Here is a 10604-nt window from a genome sequence, read left to right as displayed (position 1 = left end):
TTAAATAGTTGAAAATATACGACTCCTGAATTGATCGTAATAAACATCTTTATGCCTCGTTGAAAGAAACTTCAAAAGTATGCAAAAAATAATACTCATTTAGCTATTAATATCCTGTATTGAAAGTTAATATTATCTTAATTTAATATTACACACAGAAATAATGTATAGAAAATTCTACATGGCAAAAGAAACATATATGTTTTATCATAAGTTCATCAATATAATTTAGCATTACTTGTTATTTTGTTACAATACCAAAAAATATGGTTCAATAAAGATATGTGGTTATTTTAATAAATAAATTTTAAATTAAATATAAAACTTTAGTTAATTTAGAAAATAAAAATAAAAAATATCAAAATAGAACAAACATCAAAAGCGCCGAAACGAGTTAGGGTTCCATTAAGCCAAGTATATATACGCAGATCTCCTAAATACTTCAAGGTGTTTCGTTAGGTTTTCGGGATCGGCAGCAATGGCGGAGACAACTGGTGTAGTTGTTCGTTTTCACGATAGCAAGGGCTACGGCTTCATCAAGCCCGATGATGGCGATGAAGATCTGTTCGTTCACCACTCCGAGATTCAATCGGATGGTTACCGGAGTCTTTCCGAAGGTCAGAAGGTTAAGTTCTTAGTTGTTGAAAAAAACGATCGGAAACAAGCTGTTAGTGTAACTAGCGTCGACGGATCTAGTATCGACAGAAACCGTAACCGTGATGGTTTTGGTGGCGGTCGTAGAGGCGGTGATGATGGCTACGGATTTAGCCGCGGCGGCGGCGGTTTCAGGGGTGGTAGCGGTAACGGCGGCGGCGGACGTGAGTGCTACAATTGTGGTGAATCTGGGCATTTCGCTAGGGATTGTAGAGTGAATAGCGGCGGAGGCGGTGGAGGTGGCGGTGGCGGCGGGGCTTGTTACAGCTGTGGTGGGTTTGGTCATTTAGCTAGGGATTGTAATAGTGGGCGCGGAGGTAGTGGCGTTGGCGGTGGCGGTAGCGGTAGCGGCGGCGGAGGCGGATGTTATAATTGTGGTGAGACAGGGCATCTGGCAAGGGATTGCAAATCAGGTGGTGGCTACTCCAGGTCTGGCGCTGGTGGTGGAGGTGGCTATAAGTCCGGCGGTGGTGGTAGCTGTTACAATTGTGGAGAACCGGGGCACTTCGCTAGAGAATGTCCTACTGCTGCCAGTTCTTGATACATCAACTAATCGGTGGATCTTTCTAAGTACATTTGGTATTACTTTAATTTAATATTTTAGGGTTTTATTTTTGAGCTTATACAGAGGAACAATCATTATAGTATTTTAGTTATGTGGCAATCTTATGAATATATTATGTTGACTGGCCTAGTTATTTTAACTAGGTAAGGTTTTTTGGCTTCATTTTTGTTCGTCATGATCTTAACATAAAATTATCTATTTTTATAATTTTATTTTTAAATCTTGGTGGATATATGATTTGTGATCTGATGAGATTTATGACGCATAATTTTGATTTATGAATAGAATGCAATGAATGATTGATCAACTCAATGTGTTTTGGCTTTTGATTTGTTTGAAGCTACTATGACATGATATGGTGGTAATGTGGTTATGAGTTTGTGTTCCTTTATTGTTTTAGTTTTGATTAGACTAATCAAACTTCCAATCACTACCACTATATGATGATAAATGATCCGAGTTTTCTGGCTTATTGTATTAAGCAAAGTTTATAACTACATGATGATAAGAGTGTCTATGTTAATGATCGAATGTCTTGGATTATTATAACTTGTTTATGCACATTGCCAACTTAACTTGAACTTTCCTCAAAATTAATAGGTCGGTTGAGATTATTAATATATTTAACATGTTTAATCAAGTAGATTGGGTTATGGTGAAACATGAGAATATGGGATATGATAGATGGGAAAACTGCAATAAAGTCCCTAAGTATTGCCCGTATAATCGATTTAGCCCTTATATATTTTTTTTTTGCAATTTAGTCCTAAATACCTGTAAACGTAATCAAAACGAGATATTTAATAGGTTAGCCGGTATCTAACTGATGTGGCAGCTTACGTGGAAGTCATCATGTGAAATAACATCCTACGTGCCATTTAAGAGGGCTAAATCATTGAATCGAGCTCGTCTTCTTCAATCTCCAGTCAAAGGAGCGAACGATTAGGGCAAATTGGCAACAGGAAATCGATGTCGAGTTCGTCAAGCACCAACATCAGAACGTGCTATTGTGGAGATACGGTTGGGATGTGGACATCATGGACTCGAAAGAATCCAGGTCGGAGGTTTTTTGGTTGCCCAAATTACATGGTATAGAATCTTCAAAACTCACTCAAATTCTTCTAATCCTCTAAATTTCCCATTTTTCTATGTTAAAAACATGCATCTTGCTATGTTATGTAGGATGAAGAGAAGGACTGTGGGTATTTTCGTTGGATTGACCCACCACTATTGAATAAGTGGTATAAAGAAAGAATGTATGAGTTAGGAGCTGTTGCTAATGGGGGTGTAGCTATTCCTTTTAATAACCTTGTTAATGAAGGTGAAATACCTGTTGATGGCCCTATTGCCCCGGTGAATGTTGATGTCCCTATTGCCCCTACGAATGCTCTTGAACCTGATAATCAAATTGCAATGTGTGACAATACACATGTGCCTAGTAATGAATTTGGATTCTGCAAGTGGATGATGGTTTGTTTTGTTTGTTTCATTGTAGGGATGATGTATGGTTAGTTTAGTGTAAGTTGTAGGGTATTATGGTATGGTAGGGATGATGTAATCTTTTGGTTTGTTATCATCATGATGTAATAGATAAATTTTGATGTAATAGTTTAATGTTTCGGTTAATGAAATGGCAATATGTTATTATGGTTTGCATAAATGGTGTACACTAGACAAATATAACCATGATTTAACAATTGGTGTTGAATTTGGGACTAAAATGATCACCATTGACAACAAACCAATAAAGCTCCAAATCTGGGACACAGTTTGTCTCCTTCTTTTCTTTTATACCTTATTCTCTTGTTACATTTATTATAAAAAGAAATCTTAAAAAAATCTCTTCTTTTTTCTTTATATATTTGTTAGGATGGTCAAGAATCATTTAGATCAATAACAAGATCTTACTACAGAGGTGTTGCTGGTGCCCTTCTTGGTTTGCATAAATGGTGTACACTTGACAAATATAACCATATTAAGGGCATTCACAATGTTTCAATGTGGCTAAAATAATTAAACAACAAACTCCAATATGTCATTACCAACCATGTTAAGGGCATTCACAATGTTTCAATGTGTTTACAAAAGATGTACAAAATATGGTTATCAGTAATTTAAGGGCATTCACAAAAGATATACAAAAGTAGCATTCACAAAAGATGCACAAAAGTAGCATTCACAAAAGATGTACCAAAATACCCTTACTACCCTTAACACCCTAACACCCTAATCCAACTCCAATGGTGAATTTGAAGAAGTCCCAACACATCCCATCTTCTTCAGCTTGGTTTTAACAATCCTCTCAAAGGGCCTTCTTTTTTTCACAATCCTAAGGTGTACTGGTAATTCATGGGTGTCATTAATGCCTTCTTCTTCTTCCTCACTTTCTGGTTGTGTCTCAGGGATATTTTCTTCATCCCCATCTTGTGTCTCTGTCTGAGGTGGATACTCCTCTTCCTATAAAACATCAAGCAATTAATAACATAAACGAATGTAAACATTAAGGTAATATAGAGGGTTTACCATAGACATAGGAAGAACTTGTTCAATAGTGTCATTGTAATCATTGAGTTGTTTCATATGTGAATCTGTCAGACTAAGTGACTTTTTAATTTCTTCAGTTGAATACCGTGATTGTTTCAAATCTTGCATTGCCTTCCATAAATGGACTAAATATTTTTCAGGAATAGTGTCATCCTCAACTTCAGCCACTCCACCACCTTCAACTTCAGCCACTCCACCAACTTCAGCCACTCCACCACCTCTGTTAGCCACTACATCACCTGTGTTACCCACTGCACCACCTCTGTTACCCCCTCTACCACCTCTACTACCCCTTGCACCACCTCTTACACCACCTCTAGTCCAATGACTGATATCAGGATCCAATCTTGGTCTACCCATTTTTTTCTTGGGTTTGGGTTTTGGTGTGACCTTGGGATTCTTACAGGATGCCTTGTTATGACCCCTTTGAAGACAATTTTTGCATTGGACAGTCCTTCCTTTTCCTGTAACCTTCATCTTATTTTGGGAGTATTTGTCTTGAGATTCAGTGGCATGCCTCTTTCTTTTCAGAGTTGGTCTCCCTGGCATTCTTCTAGCTAAAGGGGGTAGAGGCTTTATGTATGATGTTCTAGGCCATAAATTTCTACCATTCACAGGTAGTATATTGTTTGCATATATGGCCTTGAACCTGTCCACATGAAACCACTCACTTATGAAATGAACAGGATCTTGTCCAGTGAATAATATTGCACACTGTGCATGTACACATGGAATTCCTGAGATATCCCAAAGCCTACAGCTGCACACTCTGCTTTGTAAGTTAACCACGTACCCTTCTAATCCATTCCTGGCTTCAAAAATAGATGGTCCACTTGGATTCACATTCCAATTCCTACAATGGCATTACTAAATGAAATCATAACATTGAAATTAGAATAATGATAACAAGGAACAATAAAAATGCTAAGACAAACCTCAAATCCTCTCTAAACTTGTTCATTTTTTTGATAGCAGCTGGACAAACCACTGATTCCCACTTTTCTGCCTTTTGTAACATATGGTAGAACCTATCCATCATGTACAACCTAATTTCTTCAAACATTGCTAGAAGGGGTTTCTTTCTAGCATCCAATATGATGGCGTTGAAGCACTCTGTAATGCCATTTTCAACTGCCTCACATGCTACATCAGTCCTAAAAAATGCCCTGCACCATGTGTGAGGATCTCTTGCGATCAAATGTTCATAAGCATTTGGATTAACCTCTTTTATATCATCCATTTTCCTGAGAAATTCACTCTCTACAGTTGATAAGGAAGCTGCCCAGAACATATTCTTGAACTCCACTCCAGAATAGGTCTTCCTAAAGTTAGCATATATGTGTCTTGCACACTGTGTATGCTCCACATTTGGTAGGACTTCTTTGGTTGCTTCAAGCAATCCCTACAATTTAATGAATACATAAACATATAAGATGATGTTAAGGAAAAATCATAAATATGCAAAGAAATTACAAACCTTATGTTGATCAGAAATTACAGTAAACCCTCCTCCATCTAGCAGATTAAGATCCTCTGTGAGCAGTTCCAAAAACCATTTCCAATTAGCTTTGTTTTCAATGTCAACAACTGCCCAAGCAATTGGATAAACTTGGTTGTTTGCATCCCTCCCTATTGCTGTGAGTAATTCTCCTTTACATGTCCCTTTCAAGAAAGATCCATCTAGACCAATTACCCTACGGCACCCTATTTTCCAACCTTCCTTGATTGCTTTAAAACACAAATACATCCTGTGAAAGTATGTTGTTTCATCTGGATTTACAGTGACACCAACTTGGACAGTGCTACCAGGATTTGACCTTAGTAACTCATGGCAATAGTCCCACACCCTAGCATAATGTTCTATAAGTTTACCATCTATAATGGTCATTGCTCTACACCTTGTTCTGTAAGCCTTAGACCAAGATACACCACAATGAAATTTGGTCCTAATTATTGATTGCATCTCCTTACACTTCAAGTTAGGTTTCATTATCAACTCCTTCAAAAAGTGTCTTGCTAGCCATCTGGGACTCAGTAAATTTGAAATATTGAAATTTCTAACACATTTGTGCTCATCGACTAAGGTTTTAATCTGAAAAGACCTTTCTTGAGTCATCCAGGAAGCATGAACTCTGAATGGGCAGGGTTGAGACTTCATCTTAGAACCACATTTGGCAGTTAATCTCACAGTGTCACACTTCGCAAATTTAATGTTATACCCTGACTTAATAGCATAATTAGTGAGACATTGTTGCAACTGATGTGGTGATTCATACCTTTCACCAAGAAGGGGCTTCATCTTATTCCACTTAACTGATGGGTCGTGAATGGGGAAGCCTGCACCAACCGCATCTCCCAAATCAAGATCATTAGCCCCTGCTGTGTCATCGATTTCCTCTTCTGAACCAAACCCTTCTTCATCTTCATCAACTAAGTCATTGTCTTCATCGGCTTCATTATCTTCATAATCAGAACTGAAGTTAAGGAAAGCATCCTTGCATCTCTCTTTACCATGTGTCTTGAAATCATCTTCTTCCAGTTCCACATCTATGTGCTCAGTATCGAGCACCTCGTCATCATCTTCGTATTCTTCAGAGTCGTATTCTTCAGATGACTCATGGCGAACTTCTTCTGATTCGACAACCATTGGGTTTTACCTTCGTTTCTCTCAGTAAAACCTTACTTATTTTGTGTATCACTCTGTAAAAACCCTATCTTTTTCTCTCAATCGATTTACCAGACGTCGAATGCAATGGAAATGGAAGGGTAAAACTCACTTGTACACGTAAGGTGGGATACCGGCTAACCTATTAAATATCTCGTTTTGATTACGTTTACAGGTATTTAGGACTAAATTGCAAAAAAAAAATATATATATAAGGGCTAAATCGATTATACGGGCAATACTTAGGGACTTTATTGTAGTTTTCCCTATGATAGATTGATGATATCTACCCAATAATTTTGTAAATGTTCATTTTTATTTTAATTCTATATTTAATTTAATATAAGTATTTGATAATCGTATTATTATTATTATTATTATTATTATTATTATTATTATTATTATATGTTAATGTTTTGAGATATACTTGTGATGCTTGCTTGTAATTTGGACACCTAAATGATTTATTTGATTTATCTTCTTTTAGGAACTCATGAGTCTTGTATTTAGTTTCCGAGTTTATCAAAAGAAAAGAAAAAAAAAATCGGAGAGAAAAGAAGAGATATGAAAGGAGACTAAAATTTTCTTTTGTGTTAATAAGTTGGAGAGAAATGGAAGGAAAATTAATTATTTTGTTCTTTCTTTTCAATTCTTCCAAATCGGAAGGAAAGTTAGGAGGGATTTTGTTATTTCTTTCCAAATCCTTCTAAATCGGAAGGAAAGTGATTATTTAATTTTTCTACTTACTCCGACTTCTTTCTTTTAGTGAAACTCAGTACCATCAATTTATTTTATTTTATTTTATTTTATTATTATTATTTTTTTTCTATAATTTTCTCTTGTTAAATTGAACTCAGGACTATGGTTTTGGCACTTCATAATCTTATACATTAGCATAGTGTCATCTAACCAAGAATGCTATGTTCGTAGGATTAGTTAAAGAATTAATTGAAAAGGTAGTTACTAGATAAAAAAATAAGTTTAGTAAACATATTATAAGCTAGCTATGAAATGTAAAATTGTATAAACAAACATACGATAAGCTAGCTAGGAAAAGTAAAATTGTATGAAAGAGTACCTAGAAAAATCATTTAATATAAGGGTTATTTTATTTTATTTATTTATTTATTATTTTTTTTTTGACGATCTTATCATCAATTGAATGCATGGTTTTGATTTATCAATTGATGATTGATTAAACTCATTGTATTTTGGGTTTTGATTTGTGGGAAACTACCATGGAATACTCGGTTGTCATTTTGATGTAGATTGTTTTTTTAAGGTTAAAATATGTCAACACATGTGAATGAGATTGTGCTAGATTATATTAAACTCCTTCTGCTAGATTAGATTAGATGCAACATGAATGTTTTTATACATTGAATAAGGAGACGAGGGCTTATCTGTATATGTCTCAAAAATTGACAGGCTGAGTTAATATAATCATTTTTTTTTTTTTTTTTAAATTCATTCTGTTAAGTAGATTTATGATCTATGACCCACTAATTCGTTATATATACTTATTTTATATTTAATTCAATATCAATGTTTGATTATCTCATAATTATTAGATATTGAGTTCTACGTTAAACTTATGATACTCGCTTGTTATTTATTACCAAGCAAAAGCTAGTAGCTCTAATAAATAGGACTCAGTCAAATCGATTAAACTAGGTTAAAACTTTCACTCTTGTGTTGTTTGTTTTTTAATAAGTAAAATATCTACTGCAGACCATATTTTCAGACATCTGTAAAAACTTTAAAATAAACGAAAATTTAAGTAAACTAATTGTTTTAAACTTAAAAGTGTTAAAGATTATAATCTATTAGCTCATATACACAATAAAAACACATAGCAAAAAAACATTTCAAATTTATTCAAACATTCGGATAACCTTTCTCAACTTTACGTCTTAAATCCATTGCTTCATCAAACGAACTCTAGGCATTCTCTCTTGTAGTCCTTTGAGTAGCACAAATGTAGTTAATGTAGTTAAATAGAAACTAATATGAGAAACTCCGAGCTACATATGTCTTACTACAAAAAAGATAGATCTACAAAGATTCAATTAAAAAAAAAAAAGTTTTGTTCATCTGATTACAAAAAGAACTCAAGTAGCCCCTGCATAAACACAAATGAACTAAAAAAGAAGCACAATCTGATCTGATTTGATTTCAAGCAAAAACCAATATAGTAAAAATTCAAATATGATTTCAGCAAAATGATCATATATCAAATCTGATTTCAAACCTAATCTGAATAATGATTCCAAAAAACCATATAGCATATTTTGATTTGTAAACAACAAGCATAATATGATTTCAAATAACAAGTATAATCTAAAATCTAATCTCAAATCTGATTTCTAAAAAAGCATTCTAACCTTAGATTACATAACAAGAAACATACAATCCGATTTCATAACAAGAAAAGAACCACAAAAAAAATGGTTGCTTGAAGATTTCAGGTGATGTTTACTAGAAGAAAAATATTAGAAGTGAAGACATTCTTACCTGACCGGAGATAGTGGGCAGAGAGCGGGGGTGACCAGGGATGGCAAGAAGGGTTAATTCCAGTATCTTTTTATTTTCACATAAAAATGAGATCACGTATTTATAAAGGGTTCAATGTTTATTTATTTAACAATATCGAGAATATGACTTATTAAAGTAATTAATTTTTCGGTTTGTTCATATCTGGGTAGTTTTTTTTATACACATCTAGATAACAAATTTGTTAGAAGTGTTCACATATGACAATTATGACATGTTATAACATGTTACATCCGGCTGCAGCAGGTCATAATGATCATATGTGAACACTTTTCAACAAGTTCGTTACGTAGATGCTTAAAAAAAATAGTTACCAAAATATGAACAAAACAAAAATGAAGAGTAAATTACACGAATGGTCCCTGTGGATTTGAGGAATTTGTATGTTTTGTTTCTAACTTATTTTTTTAACTTGGAGGACCCTTCATATTTATTTTTGTTGCGTGTTTGGTCCACGTCTTACCTAAAAAGACTACTGTGCCCTTATTAATTTATTTTTTAATTAATTTTATTATTTATATATTTATCTTTTATATATTTAAAAATTTTAATGGACCTTACATATCTGTATCTCCTCAACGTAAACCTAAAACCACATTTGAGAAATTTAATCTAGGTCCCACCGGTCACCGTCCTATCTCTTATCCTATTCAACTTTTATTTCCTTCCCATCTTTAGTGACATTAACGTCTTCACCATCTTTTTTTTTGTCCTTTAACTTTGGCGAATCAACACCATAACCCATTGTCTCTTCATCTTTAGTTGGTTATGGTGTTGGTTCTTTGGAGTTGAAGGACCGAAAAAAGAAGGGATGATGAAAACCTCGATGTTACTAAAGATGAAAAAGGAATATAAGTTGAGAAGGATGAAAGATGGGATGGTGATTAGATACAAATATGTGGGGTTTATTAATTTTTTTTTAATATAAAACAAATAAATATATAAATAAGAAAATTAATTAAAAAAATTAATTAATAAGGACAACATAGTCTTTTTAGGTAAGACAGGGACCAAACGCGTAAAAAAAATAAACAATAAGGATCATCCAAGCTAATAAGATAAATTAGGACCAACCACATAAATTCCTCCAAACCACAGGTCCATTCGTGTGATTTACTCTTACTTTTGGTTTTGTTCATATTTAGGTAATAATTTTTTTTACACATTTAGGTAATAATATTCACATATGACCATTACGATATTTTGTAGCCCGATGTAATCTACTATATAGATCATAATTATCATATTTAAAAAACACTTTCAATAAGTTTATTACTTAAATGTGTACAAAAAAGATAGTTACCCAGATGTGAATAACCCGAAAAATTAATTACCTTAATAAGTTATATTTCCAACAATATTATATAATTGTTTAATTCATGTAAAAAAATGATTATGACAACCTGATTTCGTTCTTGAATTCAAGACTTTACATCAATTAAATTCTTATTTATCTAACAATGTCTTATTATTATTATTATTATAATTATTATTATTGTTATTATTAATTTATGTTAACATGTTATATATATATATATATATATATATATATATATATATATATATATATATATATAAATTAAAATTTTATACAATTAAGACAAATTATTAATCAATGTTTCA

The 10604-nt window shown here is 33.5% G+C and overlaps 2 protein-coding genes across 3 annotated transcripts; one reads left to right on the top strand and one right to left on the bottom strand.

Moving 5' to 3' along the window:
- The first annotated feature begins 401 nt into the window (after window positions 1-401).
- On the top strand, window positions 402-2879 carry CSDP1 (cold shock domain protein 1). Of its 2 annotated transcripts, none has more exons than XM_078992341.1 (3): window positions 402-1233; window positions 2055-2308; window positions 2402-2879. In XM_078992341.1, exon 1 carries the CDS (start codon window positions 479-481, stop codon window positions 1193-1195), a length of 717 nt encoding a protein of 238 aa, XP_078848467.1. In that variant the 5' UTR covers window positions 402-478; the 3' UTR covers window positions 1196-1233; window positions 2055-2308; window positions 2402-2879. The 2 variants fall into 2 exon arrangements, with proteins under 2 accessions (XP_078848467.1, XP_078848466.1); XM_078992340.1 differs by having other exon boundaries at window positions 2027-2308.
- A 566-nt stretch (window positions 2880-3445) lies between these two features.
- LOC145040670 (uncharacterized) lies at window positions 3446-4617 on the bottom strand. The gene is made up of 2 exons (XM_078988578.1): window positions 3743-4617; window positions 3446-3676 (listed from the first exon to the last, which is right to left on the bottom strand). Exons 1-2 carry the CDS (start codon window positions 4310-4312, stop codon window positions 3446-3448), a joined length of 801 nt encoding a protein of 266 aa, XP_078844704.1. The 5' UTR covers window positions 4313-4617.
- Window positions 4618-10604: the final 5987 nt, after the last annotated feature.

The sequence above is a fragment of the Lactuca saligna genome, chromosome 4 (genome assembly GCF_052625555.1).
Source record: "Lactuca saligna cultivar CGN05327 chromosome 4, ASM5262555v1, whole genome shotgun sequence".
NCBI lineage: Eukaryota > Viridiplantae > Streptophyta > Magnoliopsida > Asterales > Asteraceae > Lactuca > Lactuca saligna.
The sequence above is the reverse complement of the archived record's forward strand: the minus strand, read 5'-3'. Positions and strand labels throughout refer to the sequence as shown.

What these genes read in the sequence shown, in the direction of transcription:
- CSDP1 (XM_078992341.1), top strand. Translation starts at nt 479, where the DNA reads ATGGCGGAGACAACTGGTGTAGTTGTTCGTTTTCACGATAGCAAGGGC.
- LOC145040670 (XM_078988578.1), bottom strand. Translation starts at nt 4,312, where the DNA reads ATGCCAGGGAGACCAACTCTGAAAAGAAAGAGGCATGCCACTGAATCT. An exon ending in AAGTTCTTCCTATGTCTATG is followed by an intron (nt 3,677 to 3,742) that starts GTAAACCCTCTA and finishes GATGTTTTATAG; the next exon opens with GAAGAGGAGTATCCACCTCA.